Here is a 20,335-nt window from a genome sequence, read left to right on the forward strand (position 1 = left end):
ATACTGTTTTTTATTCATGGTCTTTGCAGTGCTCATCACATTCATGAGGAATGTTTAAGGCTATAGATGTTTCTTGAAGAATTTTGATAGTTTTTTTTAAAGTAAGCTCTATGCCCAGTGTGGGGCTTGAACTCACCACCCCAAAATCAAGAGTCACATGCTCTATCAACTGAGCCAGTCAGGTACCCCAGATAGCTTATTCTTTTAAGTATAGATCAGTTTGTCATTGATAACTACAGAAAAGTATGCAAATATTGAGGGTATAGTTTAATGAATTGTCATCATATTTTGATATTAGCATGGCCTCAACTATGTTGAGGTAATATAAGCCCCAAAATAGCAGTGACATGGAAAAATAAGTTTTTCTTGCTCATGCTACATCCTGTCTTGGGATGCCTACGGCTCTGCTTAATATTCTGTTTACATTTTGATCAAAACCATGTGGTGAGCATCCTCTATCTAGAACATTACCAGCCTTAGAGCAGAGGCAAGAACATCATGAGGAAGTATTACTTGGTCTTAGAGCTTTTCCCCAGAAATCATACTTATCATTTTTTAATTAGTTTTTCAGTTGGCCAGAGGAAATCATATGACCATGGATATCTTTTTTTTTTCCTCGATGAAATTAGGTTTATTAAACAGGAAAGAGCTGAAGGAAGGAATGACAAGCAATCAACAGGGCCAGCCACACTGCTAAATAGGGCTTGTTTGATGTCGTCATGTCTGTAGACTAAGATCAGAAATATATTGCATGGGTAGAAATATCCTGTACCCATAATAGATATCATTAATCAATAATGGTGTGACTGTTTAATGAGTCACATATTCAACATCACATGTTAATTTGGAGTTGGAGCAAGAATAATGACTCCACCCCACCACCTTTTGGTCTTAAATTGCCAACATGATGCCCGACCATGCTCATCTTTAATGTAGAAAGGAAGTATATCCTTTCCCAAATAGGAGCAGTAAATATTTTAATTTGTTAATAAGTTTTTATAAGTTTATTATTAATAAGTTTAATAATTAATGTAATAAGATTTTTTTAATTTAAGAGACAGAGCAGATGGGCGGCAGAGAGAGACATTCCCAAGCAGGCTCCAGGCTGTCAGTGCAGAGCACAAGCTCATGAACCGTGAGATGACCTGAGCTGAAGCCAAGAGTCAGATGCTTAAGTGACTAAGCCACCCAGGCGCCCCAGGAGCAGTAAATATTTTAAAGCAGTATTGCAGTCCACTACAGTTTGAAGGATTTTAACTTATTACTCTGGAACAACATCTGCTTGTTTAGTGTCTTAACAAAACAAGTTATTTTGACCTAAATCACATACATTTCACTTTTATATAAAAATTGCTTCTGAATCTTTTAGGTGGAATGGAAGAGAAGAAAGCTTACAAAGGAAATCTATTCTTCCACTAAGCACTGGGAAAGGAAGGACATACTGTGTTTTTTTTTCCCAATAGATACCTAGGGGTTAGCACATTGCCTGGCACTAAACCTCTCTGCACCTCATTTTCCCATAATGTTTTGCATCTCATAGGGCTGTTGTGTCAGTTAAATGTGTTAATGTGCGTAAAGTGCTTAGAACAGTAGCTCTTACGAAGTAAACACTCCATTAAACAGGTAATTAAAATATAAAATAATAAGCATTTCCTTAGGAGAAGAAAGTACAAGGAAACCTAATCCGCAGCTTGAAAGACAAGTTAAATGGGTTTAACTTAACTAACTTGGTTAACTTAACTTGGATAGGAGTTCAGGAAAGGGACACCTGGGTGGCTCAGTCAGTTAAGGTCTGACTTCAACTCAGGTCATGATCTCATGGTCCTTGAGTTCGAGCCCTGCATCAGGCTCTGTGCCGACAGCTCAGAGCCAGGAGCCTGCTTCAGATTCTGTGTCTCCCTCTCTCTCTCTGCCCCTCCCTTGCTCATGCGCTGTCTCTCTCTCTCAAAAATTAAATTAAAAAAAATTTTTTTACCATAAAAAAAGTCCAGGAAAGAGGAATGTATACAGATAGAGGGAACAGTATCTGCAAAGGCTTATGGACAAGAAAGAACATGCCCCTGGTTTTTTCTGTGTCACTTTTTCAAAGAAAAACATAACAAACTTACACTTTGAAGAAAACTTAGTCTCTGAAAATTTAAAGTGTAAATAGTTTGTGTTCTTATTCAGGTACTTGAAAGCTTGGGAGAGGGATATATAACCATTTCATTAAATACTGTCAATTTGATTAATCAGTTAATTTGTAATTCTGTAAATATTTTTTAGGCTTACAAATGGTGCATTGAGGCAATGAAAGAAATCACAGTGGGCTTACCAGTCAAAGTTGTGGTGGATGTTTTAAGACAAGCTTCTAAGGTGAGTATAATGTTAAAATTATTAATGAATTACAGGATTTAGCAAGCTTTAAATTTGTTTTGATTAACTTGTTACTGAACAAGTTAGATATTAACTAACGTACTTCATGGACCAGCAAGGTCTATTTTCTAAGTTTCTGTGCTCACTTTTAGAAATCTGGTTTCTAAAACTATCCTTTGTATAGAATTGAGCTAATTTCCCTATATCCAGGAAACCCATGAACAAATTCATTTTGATAATACAACTCACTAAAGTACAGATTAAAACATTATTTTGGTGCTATTCTAACTTGAGTCTGATTTTCTTTTTCTTTTACATTTATTTATTTTTGAGAGAGAGAGAGAACATGAGGGGGGAGCAGAGGGGAGGGGCAAAGAGTCTTAAACTGGCTTTGTGCTGCCAGTGCTGAGCTGAACATGGGGCTCAAACTCAGAAACCATGAGATATGACTTAAGCTGAAGTCACATGCTTAACTGACAGCCACCCAGGGTCCCAAGTTTGCTTTTTTGTTTTGTTTTGTTTTTCTTACCCTTTCCAGCAACCTGAATTCCTTATGCCACAATTGTAGGGACTTTGGTCATTTTTCTTCTCAAGGCTAGCCTAGGAGTAAACCTTTGAGTGGTAGTATTGCAGCCTCACAGTGTCACAGCTTTCCATACTTGACCTGCTTGGTAGTACTTACTTGATTTTTTCCTTCAGTTTCTTCTTAATCTAAAAATAAATGCATTAACTCTTTTTTTTTTTTTATGTTTTATTTATTTCTAGGAGAGAGAGAGAGAGAGAGAGCGTGAGCAGGGGAGGGTCAGAGAGAGAGGGAGTCACAGACTGAAACAGGCTCCAGGCTCTGAACTGGCAGTCAGCACAGAGCCCGACGTGGGGCTCGAACCCACGAACCGCGAGATCATGACCTAAGCGAAAGTCGGACACTTAACCGACTAAGCCACCCAGGCGCCCAATGCATTAACTCTTTGAAGGCATTTATTAATATTTTTAAATTGCTGTTTTGATGCACTTAAGTTTTAAAGCATTGATATACTTTTCAAATATATTCTTTCTACCCAAAGGTTTTTCAATTTTTTTTTGGTTGGTTTTAATTATGGAAATTTCAGTTAGAAGAAAGATTCTGAAATTATAATGTAGAAAAGTCTAAGACTTCTGTGAAACTTCTTAAATAAGTCATTTTAGACAAGTAAGTGGCATAACTTTATTCAGATTATCAGATCTAGAAGAGGGATATTACTATATTTTTAATTAATTTAAAACATTGGATATACATTTAATATTAAGACAGGTTTGGTTTTTTTAAATTTTATTTTACATTTATTTATTTTTGAGAGATGGAGACAGAGCATGAGCGGCGAGGGGCAGAGAAAAGGAGACACAGAATCTGAAGCAGGCTCCAGGCTCTGAGCAAGTGTTCAGCACAGAGCCCAACATGGGGCTCGAACCCACAAACTGTGAGATCATGACCTGAGCCAAAGAAGTCGGACACTCAACCGACTGGACCATTCAGGCGCCCCAAGACAGTTTAGTATGTGCAAGATTTAGGAGTGCTTAGTTGGCTCATTTGATTAAGTATCCAACTCTTGGTTTCAGTTTAGGTTCATGAGTTCGAGCCCGCAGTGGGCTCTGCACTGGCATCGCGGAACCTGCTTGGGATTCTCTCTCTCTCTCTCTCTCTCTCTCTCTCTTTCTTTCACAAAATAAATAAGTATACTTCATATATGTGCAAGATTTATATTTCTATATCCAGATAATATTTAGAGTTTGAAAACTATTGGCTATTTTCATGAATCAGAGTATTTTAAGAATAAGTAAACTTGAAATTCTATGCATTTTAAAATGAACAGATGAAAACTACAAGATATTTAAGACACTCTAGAACTGAGATATAAATAAGCAACTTAGAAAATACTATATTGAACCTTCCCTCGACTTACTTATTATGTAATCTGGAAGAATGGGAGTATACCAGCTTTGTAAGGTAACTTTGTTATAATAGGTTTGTACTGGGCATTTCCCAGAATATGTACAGATCTGTTTATAATAGAATTTTCAAGTACTTGGAAGGGAAGAAATTACAAATAGAACACTTGTTTATGTTTGAAGATGCTTTTTTTCTTTTGACTGTTACAGTCTGACTGTATAATATGTACTTATTTTAGCACACTAATTAGCTGTTTGAGAGTTATTTAATCTTTCACTTTATCCTTAGGCTTGTGTTGTAAAACGTGAATTTAAGAAGGCAGAACAGCTAATTAAACATGCAGTATATTTGGCACGGTAGGTGATTGTTAATAAAAATACCATTTCAAATTGTCTCTTTCTGCTTTATATCCTAATAGTTTTATATCTTTTTATAGGGATCATTTTGGATCCAAACATCCAAAATACTCTGATACACTGCTAGATTATGGGTTCTACTTACTCAATGTAGATAATATCTGTCAGTCTGTTGCAATTTATCAGGTATGTTAATAGTTACACTTTTTTCTTTAAACCGGAATTGACTTGCTGACCTGTATTTGTTTGTGGTGTATAATCCACTTTCTAGAAACAACTCTTTCTGAGCCCCTCCTCAAATATGGCACATTATTTTACTAAACAATGTCTAGAAGGATTAAAAGTAAATGTTTTGGGAGTTAAAGAAAACTATCCAGAAAAAGAATTCTTGGCTTGTGGGTTCATATTTAAGAGTACTTTTCCATTTTTCCTGTGTGATTGACTTGTCTTCGTTGTTGATTTCATATGAGTCATTATAGTTGTCTTTGTATTGTGACAGCAATGAGAGTTGATAACAATTCTTTTAGGTCTTATATTAGTCATTCTCAGGTAAATGTGTTATGCCATCACTCTGGGCAAGGCATTCTTGACTTTATAGTTCACTTTTGAAGAAGGACGTAAAGAAAAACACTGATGTGATTCCTGGACATATGAATGGTTTTTATTATGAAGCCATTGCCTTTTAAGCTAGATTCAGTCTTCAGAAAATCAGGCCTTATAAGTGATTTTTATGTTCTCTTATGATTTAAATACAGCAGGACTTGTGCTTTAAAACTGATGGGATTGTATATAGAATATATTCTTAAATTCCTAGAGTGCTTAATATTACTGAGTAGTGTTTTCTAAGGATTAAATTCCTAGAGTGCTTAATATCACTGAGTAGTGTTTTCTAAGGATTTATAGTGTTATTTTCATCACTGTTTCAGGCAGCCCTTGACATTCGGCAGTCAGTGTTTGGTGGCAAAAATATCCATGTAGCAACAGCTCATGAAGACTTGGCTTATTCTTCTTATGTTCACCAGTATAGCTCTGGGAAATTTGACAATGCACTGTAAGTTCCATCTTCCTTTTCACTGAGAGATTAAATGCTGTTGCTGCTGTTTTGTTTTTTCTCATCCTTTATGGATTAAATTTGTCTTCCTGGAGTCTTAACAAGATGCCTAAAATGTTCTTGAAGTCATCCAAAATTGTACCAATTTATAAGACATTCACTTAGATTTTATTGTGGTTTAATATTGGGACTTGTATATCTTCATGCAGAATATGGCTTGTCTTTTGAATGCTTTTAATAATTTTTCTCTGAGTAAACAGTAGCTTCTGTCTAAATGACAGACTTAGAAACATTTTGCTCAAAACATGCAGAAATACTGAATAAAATATAACGATCATCTTTTTAAATGTTTAACTGAAGAGGAAATCCCCAAGGGCCAGTCATGGACTAAAATCCAATAGGGTAGACATGAACTGTTGTATAACTGCCCTGGGGTGATTAGAAAGCTTAGAAGTTTCTGTACCCGTAGTTTGACAACAGTTCTGGATTCAAGAGGCATTTAGCCCACAGGAAGCTATGAGTTAGAACTGAAACTCTCGTATGAGGCCAGGATCAAGGTTGCACCCTCAGAGGAAAAAAATTTCCTGTTTGCAAGAAAGAGGACAAGGAATTACAAATTACAAATTCTGCCATGCATTCAGGAACCCCGAAACTGAGGAAAACATTTAAAAAGCACTTTAGGACTGCTCATTCTCCTGAAATGCCTTTTGGGAGAAAATGCAAAACTCTTAGAAATGATTAATGCTCAACCAAAATCATACAGATTTTCCATAGATCCAGCTCTCCTAAGATGAACTTACCATAAAAATATTTCAAAATAGGGGTGCCTGGGTGGTTCAGTCAGTTAAGTGTCGGACTCTTGATTTCGGCTCAGTTCATGATCTCACGGTTTGTGAGTTTGAGCCCTGCATCAGGCTCCGTGCTTGACATCATGGAGCTTGCTTGGGATTCTCTGTCACTCTCTCAAAATAAATAAACTTAAAAATATATATTTCAAACTAGGGAAACATTTCTTCTATTAGTGGGAATTAGCAACTATAATGAACAAGACTAAAACCCAGACAATATCAGCTAACAACACTTTTTGGTTGATACTGTAAGTATTCGTAAATGATTAAATATATAAAATGAGTTAGCAAACTATGGCCTATGGGGAAAATAAAGTTTTATTGGAATATAGCAATACTCATTCACTCTTGTATTGTCTGTGGGTTTCATGTTACATCAGGAGAATTTGAGTAGTTGGGACAGAGCATATGGCCTCACACAACCTAAAATACTTATTATCTGGCCCTTTACAGAATAAATTTGCTGACCCTGATGTAAAAGAAGGAATCAGTAATATTTTGGAGGGCACATGAAAGGTGAAAAAAGGGCAGATTTTAAAATAAAACAACTGATGGATGCTACAACCTGGATGAACCTTGAAAACATTCTGCTAATTGAAAAGTCAGTCACAAAGGACCACATATTGTATGATTCCATTTCTATGAAATGTCCAGAATAGGCAAATCTGGAGATAGAAAGTAAATTGGTGGTTGCCTAGGGCTGACAGGGTTCGAAGAAAGTCAAGAGAGACTTTTTTGTTTTTGTTTTTTTAATGTTTATTTATTTTGAGAGAATGCACATGTGCCACACGTGAGTGGGGGAGGGACACAGAGGGAGGGGGAGAGAGAATCCCAATCAGCCTTCATGCTGTCAGTGCATGGTCCTACGCAGGGTTCGATCTCATGAATCATAAGATCATGACCTGAGCTGAAGTCAGGAGTCAGATGCTTAACCAACTGAGCCACATACATGCTATGTGAAGAAAGATAAAATAAACTAAGAGTAAAGAGCTATGGTAATTTTTTTAGGGACTTTTGTATAGGCTTGTCTGGAAAGGCTTTTCATTGAAGAGTGAGCCATGGATGGATATTCAGGGACAGAATATTCCGGAGAGGCAGTAAAGCAAGTGCAAGAGTCCTAGGTGAGAGTATGCTTTTGCATGTTCAGAAAACTGCGATACCTATGTGTTTGGAGGGCAAGGAGAGAGCTGTTTCTGAGAATGGTAGATGAGGTGGGAGAAGCAGCCCCAGTGAAAGATCATGTTGAGACTTGTAGGCTATAATTACAGTTTCACAGTTTATTCTGTGGGAGATAGAAATCAATTGGATAAAAGTTCAGTCCATAACAGACTGGAAATTTAAACAAAAGCCAGTATCCTTTACCACAGATAGTTTTAGAAATTCCATCAGTATTATAAACTGTGATTTAAAAAAAATGTTTTAATTATTTATAACTAAAAAATGACAGAATATATCTGTCTGTATTGCAGATTTCATGCAGAAAGAGCTATTGGTATCATTACCCACATTCTACCTGAAGATCATCTTCTTTTGGCTTCTTCAAAGAGGGTGAAAGGTACCCTTTGCAATTAGTCTCCAATATATGTGTGTATATATATTTTTTAGATTTCTTTTGCTGTGAATTGTAATAGATGTCTAGTCTCATATTTTTTAATGACATATGGTATAAAGTAAGGCTATTTGTCTATTTCCGTGGGTAGTAGCATAGGATTGGATTATATCTGCATATTACTAAGGTAGCCTGGTTTAATGTATCTGCCTACAGCTGTACCTAAGAATTTCCAGTGGTTCATAATAAAAAGGTTAACTTCTCTCATATAGTATTGTTAATAAGCCAGAATATCTTTTGTCTCTTTTTTCTTTCTTCCTCCCTCCCTTCCCCCTCTTTTTCCTCTCTGTCATGCCTTTATGTCATTCATTTCTTTTGAGAGGAGGATGAAAGAATAGCACATGATTATTGCATACTAACATGGATAGTAGACTGAAGATGAGTTTTTTACATACCTTCCATTTTATAGGGCAGGATTTTGAAACTCAGCTTTAATCAGGTTACCTTTAATGTTGCAGGACTCTTATTCAATATCACTTTTTTTTTTTTAATTTTTTTAATGTTGGTTTATTTTTGAGGTTGTAGGGGGAAGAGAGAGAAGGAGACAGATTCCAAAGCAGGCTCTAGACTCTGAGCTGTCAGCACAAACCCCAGCACGGGGCTTGAAGTCACTAGCCATGAGATCATGACCCAAGCAGAAGTTGAATGCTTATCCTATTGAGCCACCCAGGCACCCTTTCTTCTCTTCTTATTTTCACTTTTCTTCTAATCACTAACAAATCCCTTTCATTTAAAGCATTTATTTTGCCAGCATGATTAGGTCACTCATGTAATGCCATGTATATTAGAGAAGTTTTACCTTAATTCTGGAACTGGTTCTTTTTTCTCTCTGGGTTTGCATTTTTAAGTAATACCAGTAAACATATTTGATGTAAAAATTAAAAGTTAGAAAAAGGAAAAAATAATAAATTAAGTCACTTGAAATCCCACCAATCCAGATTCAGCATTTTGGTGAATATTTTTTACACTATTTTTCTCCAAATAATGAATGAACTTTTTAAGTTATATTTTGCTTTTTCACTTTATACATTGTGAACATGTTTTCATTGCAGTACATGCAGATATATATCCTTTTCTATTGTTTTTAACCTCACCTCTATTATTTGGCCTTTATATTGTTTTTAACCTATATTGTTCTTTAAAAATGCTACAATGGTGGTGCCTGGGTGGCTCAGTCAACTAAGCATCCGACTTTAGCTTGGTCATGATCTCACAGTTCATGAGTTCAAGCCCCACTTTGGGTTCTGTGCTGACAACTCAGAGCCTGGAGCCTGCTTCAAATTCTGTGTCTCTGTCCCCTGCTCATGCACTTTGTGTCTGTCTGTCTGTCTCTCAAAAATAAACATTAAAAAAAAAAATTAATGATACAATGAACTAAACTTCTTTTACTTTTGTGCATGTGGACAAATTTCCTAGAAATAAAATTACCTTGTAAAAGAATATATATTTTTAAGACTTTAAATGGAATTTAAAAGTCTTATACGTGACTTTGAAATGGCACTGTCTTGGGGCGCCTGGGTGGCTCAGTCAGTTAAGTGTCTGGCTTCGGCTCAGGTCATGATCTCGCGGTTTGTGGGTTCGAACCCCACGTCGGGCTCTGTGCTGACAGCTCAGAGCCTGGAGCCTGTTTCAGATTCTGTGTCTCCCTCTCTCTCTGACCTTCCCCTGCTCACGCTGTCTCTCTCTTTCTCTCTCAGAAATAAATAAAACATTAAAAAAAATTAAAAAAAAAGAAATGGCATTTTCTTCTTGCCTGATTTAGTTGGTCAAGTGGGTAGAAGGAAACCAGTTCTTTCATTTGTATTTGGTTAAAGGTTATATCGAAGTTTGGTTTCAGAATGTTTAATAGTACTTAGGTTCTCCTTGATACAGTTTCATAACTTTAATAATTTTGACTTTTCCTTCTTTTCTTAGATTGCTTTACATAAGAAATTTACATCAGCAAAATATAACACTCTAGTAAAGCAGAAATTAATTCTGCAAAATAGTTGATGTGTACCATTGTTTTTCTTAAATTTGAAGTTCATTATACTCTGCAAAATAGAATGACCCCCCAAAGTATATTTTTCATTAAAGTGGAATATTTTCATCTTTCCTCATTCTAAACCATAACCACAGACATTTATCAAATTTAATTTTAAATCATATGCTCTGATTAGCTTTGATAGATGGATTTATGCTAATTTTATTGCTTTCTTAATCAGCTCTTATTTTAGAGGAGATTGCAATTGACTGTCATAATAAAGAAACTGAACAGAGGCTGCTTCAAGAAGCTCATGATTTGCACCTGTCTTCACTCCAACTAGCTAAAAAAGCTTTTGGGGAATTTAATGTACAGACTGCAAAACACTATGGAAACCTTGGAAGACTTTACCAGTCAATGAGAAAATTTAAGGTAGAAGCCTGTGTTACTGTATTTTTCTCTTACTAAATAATTTTAGGTAATAAAGTCCAATCTTAAATAACAAATCTTAAATAATACATCTTCAGTAATCTTAACTATTAAAGTGTACATTTATTGGGGCGCCTGGGTGGCTCAGTCAGTTAGGCATCCAACTTTGGCTCAGGTCATGTTCTCAAGGCTCATGAGTTCGAGCCCTGTGTCAGGCTCTGTGCTGACAGTTTGGAGCCTAGAGCCTGCTTCGTATTCTGTCTCCCTCTCTGGCTCACCCTCTCCCGCTCACACTCTGTCTCTCTCTGTCTCTCAAAAATAAATAAACATTAAAAGCTTTTTTTAAATAACCAAGTGTATGTTTATTTTACTCCTACCTTGTTCCATGAGAGAATTGAGAAAATAGCTAGTATAAAACAACAGAGTCCAAATGCAAATAAAATTCAAAATCTAGACTATGGAAAAATAAGAAATATATCAAAAACCACAAAGGCTATAATGGTTATTATAGTTAGACTTAATTAGCAGGGCATCAGGCTGGTATACAAGAACTAACAGATACTACAGGTATTATTTATAATGATAAAAATTTACTGAATTAGTTCTCTTTTAATTTTGGATTATAAATTCTTAATCATGTGTATTTCTATGTAAATGACTGTACTATAGCATGGGGTTTCTTAACAAGGTTCAGTTAAATTTGGGAACATGCTAACAAATAATTTTCATTTAAAAAAATTTTAATGGTAATTTCTTCTAACAAGTTTTTATTACCAGGACAAATTTTCTCATCGTTTTTGACATAGGACACTATTACTATCATCAACTATGCATAACTTCCCAAACCACTAATTTTTCACATAGGCAACTTTTGGATTAACATAGTATGTTCTCTGATCTGATTATCTTATGCCATCCATGTCTTTGGCATTTAGAATAATCTTGATCATTGGGTAAGAATTGTTAACATAAGAAAGAATATAATCTTACGACTAATACAGCTTCATTATTTTCAGGAAGCTGAAGAAATGCACATCAAAGCAATTCAGATTAAAGAGCAACTTCTTGGTCAAGAAGATTATGAAGTAGCCCTTTCAGTGGGACATCTGGCTTCTTTATACAATTATGACATGAATCAGTATGAAAATGCTGAGAAACTTTATTTGCGATCTATAGCGATTGGTATGTTACTTTAAAATTTTATTAGTCAACTGATTAGAAATCATGTCAGCATGTCTTAGATGTTCTGTAGGGAAGTGTAATTACTAAGACTTCAATGAGTTTAGAGCCGCTAAGGATATCCAGAAGCCACTCAAAAATCATCTGAAACATTTTGCTAAAGGTGATTTTACTGATGTTGAAACCAGTAGTAAGAAGTATGACAATTAAGCAGAATGTCAAGGATAGGCAAAAGCAGTTATTCTAAACTATTTGTGTAATTACTGCTCCCTCCACCTCCCTTATCCTGACTTTAACATCATAGATCAGGTTTACCTGTTTTTGATACAATAGAATCATACAATATGTATTTTTATATGTCTGGCTTCTTTTGGTGAACATGAATTGAGAAATACTTCTGCATTCCATATCACTGTTGCTAATTGATTTCCAGTGCTATATAATATTTTATTGGATTAGTATATCATTTATCCATTCTGCCATTAATGGAGATTCAGAACATTGGATTGTTTCCATTTCAGGCCTATTACAAAACAAGATACTATGGTCATCATCTAAAGTGCCTGTTAAAATTGTTCCGTGTTTTTGAGGTGCTTTGCTGGTTCAGTCGGTAGAGCATGTAACTCTTGATCTCAGGGTCATGAGTTTGAGCCCCACATTGGGGGTAGAGGTTACTTTAAAAGATTCTTTCCTATTTTTATATTAAATTGTCTGTCATTCCTTATTCGTTTATAGAAGATTTTTATATACTATGGATGCAGCAAGCCCTTTGTTGTTAGATGTGTTGCAGGTAGATAACTCTCAATCTGTTGCTTATTTCTAAATGGTGCCTTTCAAAGAATAGAAGTTCTTAATTCTAATGTAACTGAATATATTTACTTTGTGGGTACCCAATCTCATTAGTTTCTCATTTATCCTGAGGAATAAAACCAAGCCACCTTATTTAAAGAATTGAACTTGTGTTTTAAGAACCTTTTGTTGCTTCATTATTTAAATTGTGTGTGTGTGTGTGTGTGTGTGTGTGTGTGTGTTACTTTCAGGGAAGAAACTGTTTGGTGAAGGCTACAGTGGACTAGAATATGACTACCGAGGTCTCATTAAACTTTACAACTCCATTGGAAATTATGAGAAAGTCTTTGAATATCACAACGTTCTGTCTAACTGGAACCGATTGCGAGATCGTCAGTATTCGGTGACCGATGCTCTTGAAGACGTCAACACCAGCCCCCAGTCCACTGAAGAAGTGGTACAGTCCTTCTTGATTTCTCAGAATGTGGAAGGACCAAGCTGCTGAGGGAGTACCTCAGTTAACTAATTTACCTTTTCCCAGATTCTGGGGAATTCATACTGTGAAATCAAAACCATGTTGTTTTTTGGGGCTGGAATTTGCATTGAAACACTGGTCCAGTCCATTGACCCTATTTGGGTGACCCCTATCTTGCAGAGTGTCCGTAGGAATAAGCATATATTCAGTTATATTCAGCATGTACCGCATGTATAAGTAGTCTGGCCCATATTTTCAACCTAGTAGAACAAACAACAGGAAATTTTTTTTTTTTTCATTTAAAAAAATTCATTTTCCAGAAAGCCTGAAAAGACCCCTAAATAAAACTATTTAAGAGTTTAAAAGAGTTGCATTCTTATTACGTAAGGATGATTTTAACAACTTTTTAACATATAATTCTTCCTTGTGGAGGTATTCAATACTGTATTGTAAAGAAATTTTATGGGGAAAATCTTTATATGCAGTATGGAAAAGTTAACACAGTGCTGATAGAAGAGGGACATCCTGACTTAGGTTTGGCCACCTTACCCAGAGAAGTGGATACAACCACTCCAGAGCTCTTACAAGGGAAGGACTGTCAGATTCATCTGAACTGGACCAGTGTTGATCTGTAAGTCATAGAAAAGCTGACGGACCAGCACTTTTACTAACCCTTGGGTTGTTTGGGGGTTTTTTGGTACAACAATGCAAGATGCTCTATAGCATTTGCTGACAGGACCAGGAGGACCTACAAAGGACCAGCCTGATGTAGAAAGGGGTTATTTGGACCAGAGTCTTTAGGTTATTATTTTAGCCCCTGCATATGCTTTTATCAGTAGTCTGTTTCATTTAGATATATAATGAAAACTAATAATGCAAAACTTCTATTCATGTAATTTGACACCAAACTTGGGAAATTTGGCAATTTTAGTGGCATATCTTTAGTCAGTGTGCACAGATGGCAGTGCCATAAGCAAGTTTATAAATATCTGCCGCAACCAACCCCCTCATTTAAAATGTTACCCTAATAATCAGTGCAATTAACAAGTATATTGGCTAAGAGTCATGAAATAATAGCTCATGTCTGGGTGGGAGTTTTAGGTTACTGTATGGTTTGTGGGGATTCATGGAAAAATGGATGCCCAAAAGAAGCAATTCTTCTGAGATCCTTTTTTATGGTAATAATAATACAAGTTGATCATTTTATTTGAAATTCAAGAGTCCAATGCAAAGATCTCTTAATTATATATCTATTTCACTAACTTGTCTTCCTGTTTATTGGGTTTTGATTTTTAAAATGTTAACCCAGTCAGGTTATTTAATGTTGAGGTAATTAATATTCAAATTTGGGAAGTTGTGACATGTAGCAATTCAAGAAATAAAAGGTCCTTTGTTGTTACCTCAGTTCTTATTATAGTGGTCTATTGGGTGCCTCTATAGTTAAGAATCAGGGTTTTCCCCCCTATTTTCAGGGGTTCATGACTTGGCTGTTAGAGATGTTGCTCTTGGCTAATGCTTGGAGTAGTCCATGGGTGAATGAATGTGTGTTGAATTTTGGTTTTCTTTTAATATGCACGTTGGGGTTGGAGGGGGGAAGAAATCTAAACTGTCTGCCACATTGAATACGGAAAAATTAATTGGAGATTTCAGATAAATTTGATTTTAAACACTTTTTTGAACTTCCCAAATCTAATCTTGTTTAAAACTATTATTTACAGTCTTGTTAGTTATGAGCCAGTGTTTTTAAGTCCCCAGGAGGGGATTGACTGGGGGAGGTACCTAAAGAGATGAAACAAGCCCGGACCCTAGGATTATAACTATGATTTCAAAACCAGGATTTATTCCTCAAATTGAATTATTTTCTTTTTAATTTTAAAAGGAGTACATTGGCACACCTGCATCCCCTCCCAGCTCATTGCAGTCTAATGCCAAGAGGCACCTCTTTGTTAATTACCAAATAGTCTGTGACCAAGGACTAACATTTTTTAAGTTACTCAGCTCTATCCTCATGGGCCTGTATATTTAATACCTCCAAAGATATTTTCAGGATAGGCTTTGTATGCTTTTGTTGGTTATTTAGAGTCCTGTGGTATGTTTGTGGTATAGGAATGTCATGGTAAATTGTTTTTCAATAAATATTTTGAAACTTACGTTTCCATATGAAGTTTTTTTTTAATCTGTATTTTTTGGTTTTGTGCACATACAGCATTTCCTATGATAAAATCAAGCAAATGCCTCATCCTCTCTTAATTCAGTTTGAGATCAGCTTAGCTCATATTCAGTGATAAAGCAACATGATATTTAGAAGCCTAAGATCACAGGGTGATAATGTTAAGTGGCAGCCAGTTTTTCTAAAAAACATTGGTAGTTTCCCTTTATTACCACTGCTTTAATATAGTTTTCTTTAAATCTGTCTGACTTAATGCGAACACTGTAGGTTGAGAAGAGAGATTGTCAATTTCTGTTAATTATCTAACAATGTGTTTTTAATTCTGTTTCTAACAAAGAATAATACCCTAATGATTTTAAGTGTGGGATTTATCCTTTTCCTAGGGGTGTTGAGGGTAAGTTAGAGAGGTCAATGTCACCATGATTTATGGGGTTAAAAAGAATCTCAAAGAAAGAAAAGAATAAAATTTACCTCACAATAACCAATAACTTGCACAAGCTGTCCACATAGGGTAGGGTTGGGTGTAAGGAAGCCTAGCCCAACTTAAAGATTTTTCTCAAAGTTCAGCAAAATAATCAAGGGCCTTTGGTCTCATTTTTTCTGACTTCATTTCTTATCTCTTACCCAGTCTTTTTCCTAAAGTTTGGTGCTATTCAAGTTGGGTGCATCAGGGGGCTCTAAAAATACTCGTGTGCTGCAGATGGTCAGTCACTCCAGCATCCAGTGTAACAGAACTGATTGGGTTTTTTTAGAACACCGTGTTTAAGGGTTCCCAAAGCTGACTTTGCCCAAAGCTTTAGGACCTCTGTTGTCATCAAAGCTCTGTGTCTGCTTGGTTAAAAACAAACTCACCATTGCTCTCTAGTAATCCTTGTGTGGTATGCTCATTTGTGAAAATAAAGGATTCGACAAAGGCCTTTGTTCCCAACCTGTTTGGGAAGAGTTCATGATGTTGTGAAAATTAAGTACAGAGGCTCAATCTTATAAATAAATGGGAGTGCCATTTGGCAGCTCCTTACGTGTAAGCAGAATGCTGAACAGTAAACACACCTAAAACACGATTGAAGCTTTTGGCCGTACTTTACAAATTTAAACAGTGGTTTGCTTAATAGCAGGCATTCTTCACTGCCACTTGGTTTTATTTTTTTCCCCAGAATTTGTAGCCTTGTTGCTTGTAAACTGTTCCTTTTCTGGATGGCGAAGTTACTACTGGAAAAATACTTATTTATATAAGTATAGACTTTTTTAAGAGTTTTATTTTTGCTTTAAAAATTAATGTATATATTCCACCTCTTGGCTTTGGAGGACCTCAGTTCTTGCTAGGAAAAAGAAAATTTTTTAATCTGACATTTGGATTACTATCCAGCTTGAACACTAGTAGTTGTATTGTCCACAAATCTCAGGAACGTGTTAGGCAGAAAACTGGTTTTACCCTGTTGGTGATCTGAAGGAATGTGCTTTAGGATTTATTAAATAATACTATTCTTTAATTGCAATCCTAGGTATCTATAGCATGAGTGGCCTTAGTGAGTTTGTTGAAGTGCACATTTTTTTCAAAAGTAAAATTTAAGATTAAAAATATATGCTATATATAGATATCTAGAAAACCTGGTTTGTGGTGCACAAGTTAAGTGTTGGATCACTAAATAACTGTTGCAGGTACCATTTGTGTAACATTACTCATTTCTGTATATTCCTTTTATGGAAAGATGTTGCCATGGTAACTAAAACTTTTCTTCAATTTAGTTCTACTTTTATGATGTGAATGAATGCTACATTTTATTAAATATTACCAAGTCAGTACTATTTTTATACTTTATTAAGCAACAGGGGATTTTAGTTTAGTAGACTCAGAAGCTCTTAATGAAACAAATTACTAACAATTCTTTACATGAAAATCCCCACAAATAGTGCCACAGTAATTTCTATAGAAATATCTAGGGTCATTGATAGATTTTTTAAGGCGATTCTTCATTGTGTCAGAATGACCTTTCATATCATCCTTACACAGACTTGTAGTGCCCACCATTATTTGTAACCATTGAACCATACTAAGTATGTTTGTAACCAGCATTGTGATATATTCTGTACTTGTATTGCTAAAAATTATTGACCTAATAAATAATAGTGTTCCTGCATTCAGAGTGTATCTGTTTCTAATTTAGTTGTGATCACTTTTGGCCGGGACTTGGGATTATTACTACAGCCTATTTTTATTAGAGAACAGTATGAGAGAAGCTGTTGGAACGAGAACAAAAGTGCTCTTGTTCAAGAAAAATAAGATGTGTGGCAGAGAAGACACCTGGTAGCAGCCATCTGGAGATGGTGCTCGCAAAGGTACTTAAGACAAAGTAGTACATTATGCAGGAGGCTTAGTCTTTACAAAAGTAACTACTCCATTGTCCCTAGTCGCGTATCTCTGAAGCTGAAGGCGGGTAAGGAGAACTGGTGAAATTCTACTGGCAATAGTGGAGAAAACCCTGGATTTGGGTTTCATTTCCAGCTCTGCCTCTGAGCAGGAAGAATCTGAGATATGTCATTATGAGCCTCTTTGTGTTTCATTTCTTCATATGAATGGCGCAGAGGGGGGCGGGCAAAGTAGGTCTTTTAAAAAAAATCTACTGTTAAACAATATGAATCTTCAGCACTCAGAACAGCTAGTACAGGAAATGACACCAAATTTTAAATTACTATTAAGAAAATTAACATTTAGACAAAATTCCACCTTTACTTGCAATAGCATTGCATTGGGTTTATCTTGCCTGCCACCTTCAGTGATACTGACTTTAAAAAATGTTTCCTTTTACATTCCATGGTTTTGAATATGCTGTTCTCTCTTTTGTAAGGAATGCCATTTTCTGCCTAAACTTTTATTCATCTGTCAACCTCAAAGGACAAGGAAGCCTTCCCTGAAAGTTTGAGTTGCCTCTTATTGGTACTTAAGCAGCATTTTATTTAAAGCTTTGCTAAAGCTGGGGCGCCTGGGTGGCTTAGTCGGTTAAGCGTCTGACTTTCGCTTAGGTCATGATCTCGCGGTTTGTGGGTTCGAGCCCCGCATCGGGCTCTGTGCTGACTGCCAGCTCAGAGCCTGGAGCCTGTTTCAGTCTGTGACTCCCTCTCTCTCTGACCCTCCCCTGCTCACGTTGTCTCTCTCTCTCTCCTAGAAATAAATACAACATTAAAAATAAATAAGTAAATAAAGCTTTGCCAAAGCCATTATCATATGATTGTGTAACTCAAGAATTAAAATTTACCAGCTTATAAATATTGTTGATTTGTGCATTTAACAAATTTAACATAGAGTTTACTCCTTAACAGATACTCTTTTCTTTTAGAGATTTTTGTTTTTTGTTTTTTGTTTTTAAGAGAGGGCACAAGTGAGTGAGGGGCAGAGAGAAAGAGAATATCTTAAGCAGGAGCTTAAGATCAACATGGATTTCAATCCCACAACCCTGGGATCATGACCTGAGCCGAAATCAAGGGTCAGACACTCAACTGACTGAGCCATCCAGGCACCCCTGACGTATTATTCTAAGTGTGTTAGCAAACCACACCCACTTACCTTACAGACATTTATTTCTGTAGTTTGAAAATTCAAGGCAAACTCAAACTCATTAGTGTATATATATCCAAAAAATATAAAGAACTTATACAACTCAGTACTAAAAAGCAATCCAATTAAAAAATGGGTAGAAGACAAACACATTTCTTCAAAGAAGACATACAGATGGCCAATAGACACCTGAAAAGATGCTCAACATTAACTCATCATCAGGGAAATGCAAGTCAAAACTACAATGAGATACCACGTCACACCTGTCAGAATGTGTGCCTGGGTGGCTTAGTCAGTTGAACGACTGACTCTTAATTTCAGCTCAGGTCATGATCCTGGGGTTGTGGGATCGAGTTCTGCATGGGGGCTCTGTGCTGAGCATGGAGCTGCATAAGATTCTCTCTCGCTCTGCCCCTTTCCCCTGGTCACACTCTTAATAACAAAACAAAAACAAGAAACAAGAGTTGGCGAGGATACAGAGTAAAAGGAACCCTCTTAGAACACCTGGGTGGCTCTGTTGGTTAGGCATCTAACTCTTGGTTTTGGCTTAGGTCATGGTCTCACAGTTCGAGTTAAAGCCCGGCATCAGGCCCTAACAATGTGGAGATTCTCTCGCTCCCTCTCTTTCTGCCTCTCCCCTGCTTGCATGTGCCCATGCACACACGTGATGTCTCTCAAAAACTGATTAATAAACTTTAAAAAAGGAACCTTCAGGGCACCTGGGTGGCTCAGTCGGTTAAGCCTCCGACTTTGGTTCAGGTCATGATCTCGTGGTTCGTGGGTTCGAGCCCCGCATTGGGCTCGGTGCTGACAGCCAGCTCAGAGCCTGGAGCCTGTTTCAGATTCTGTGTCTCCCTCTCTCTCAGACCCTCCCCTGCTCATGCTGTCTCTCTCTCTCTCAGAAGTAAATAAAAACATTTAAAAAAAAAAAAAAGTCTCCTGCTGGCAAACAATGCCCCCTATATCAGTTTTATGTGTACCAAGAGCATTTCCTTATTCCAGAACATCCTCCATGGCTCTGATACTCCTGTTGCAGTTCTCTGGAAACTTGTCAGCTATCTGGAGTTCATGACGTGATTTGGAGTCCAGTCTGCCCTTTTATTCCCACCTCGTTACAGAAAAACAATCCCAAGGGAGGGATATGTTTTGAAGCAAGCTTCTAGGCTTAACATCAAGGCTAAAGACTATCCTCTGTTGTAAATCAGGATCATAGCTCTTTTAGAAATAGGAGAGAGGCAATGATTAGCTAATCTTTTGAAACTTTTTACTTAAAAAAAGTGTCAAATATATGCAAAAGTAGATAGCCTGGGATAAGGAACTGCCTTGTACCTTTCATCCAGTTTATAACTCCATGGCCAGTCTTGTTAAGATTATTCCTTCAGCTGCTATGCACCCTGCCTGTGCCACTGGATTTTTTATTTATTTATTTAAGTTTATTTATTTTGAGAGGAAAGAGATGGGGGAGGGGGGCAGAGACAGAGGAAGAGAGAGAGAGAGAGAGAGAGAGAGAATCCCAAGCAGTCTCTGCACCATCAGCACAGAGCCTGATGAAGGACTTGAACTCATGAACCATGAGATCATGATGTGAGCCGAAATCAAGAGTCAGATGCTTAATGGGCTCAGGCACCCCT

General features: G+C 36.5%; 1 protein-coding gene across 1 annotated transcript in view; it reads left to right on the forward strand.

Annotated features, from left to right (window-relative positions):
• The window catches only part of APPBP2 (amyloid beta precursor protein binding protein 2), a 52,916-nt gene extending 35,627 nt beyond the window's left edge, over positions 1-17,289 (forward strand). The window contains exons 6-13 of the mRNA XM_039255991.1: positions 2,266-2,355; positions 4,571-4,638; positions 4,719-4,824; positions 5,565-5,689; positions 8,007-8,092; positions 10,351-10,541; positions 11,555-11,720; positions 12,758-17,289. Of these exons, the coding sequence (XP_039111922.1) occupies positions 2,266-2,355; positions 4,571-4,638; positions 4,719-4,824; positions 5,565-5,689; positions 8,007-8,092; positions 10,351-10,541; positions 11,555-11,720; positions 12,758-13,011 (1,086 nt within the window). The 3' untranslated portion in view covers positions 13,012-17,289. The remainder of the gene's footprint in view (positions 1-2,265; positions 2,356-4,570; positions 4,639-4,718; positions 4,825-5,564; positions 5,690-8,006; positions 8,093-10,350; positions 10,542-11,554; positions 11,721-12,757) is intronic.
• The last annotated feature ends 3,046 nt before the right edge of the window (positions 17,290-20,335 follow it).

The sequence above is a fragment of the Hyaena hyaena genome, unplaced genomic scaffold (genome assembly GCF_003009895.1).
Source record: "Hyaena hyaena isolate Hyena2069 unplaced genomic scaffold, ASM300989v1 scaffold_553, whole genome shotgun sequence".
Taxonomy (NCBI): Eukaryota; Metazoa; Chordata; class Mammalia; order Carnivora; family Hyaenidae; genus Hyaena; species Hyaena hyaena.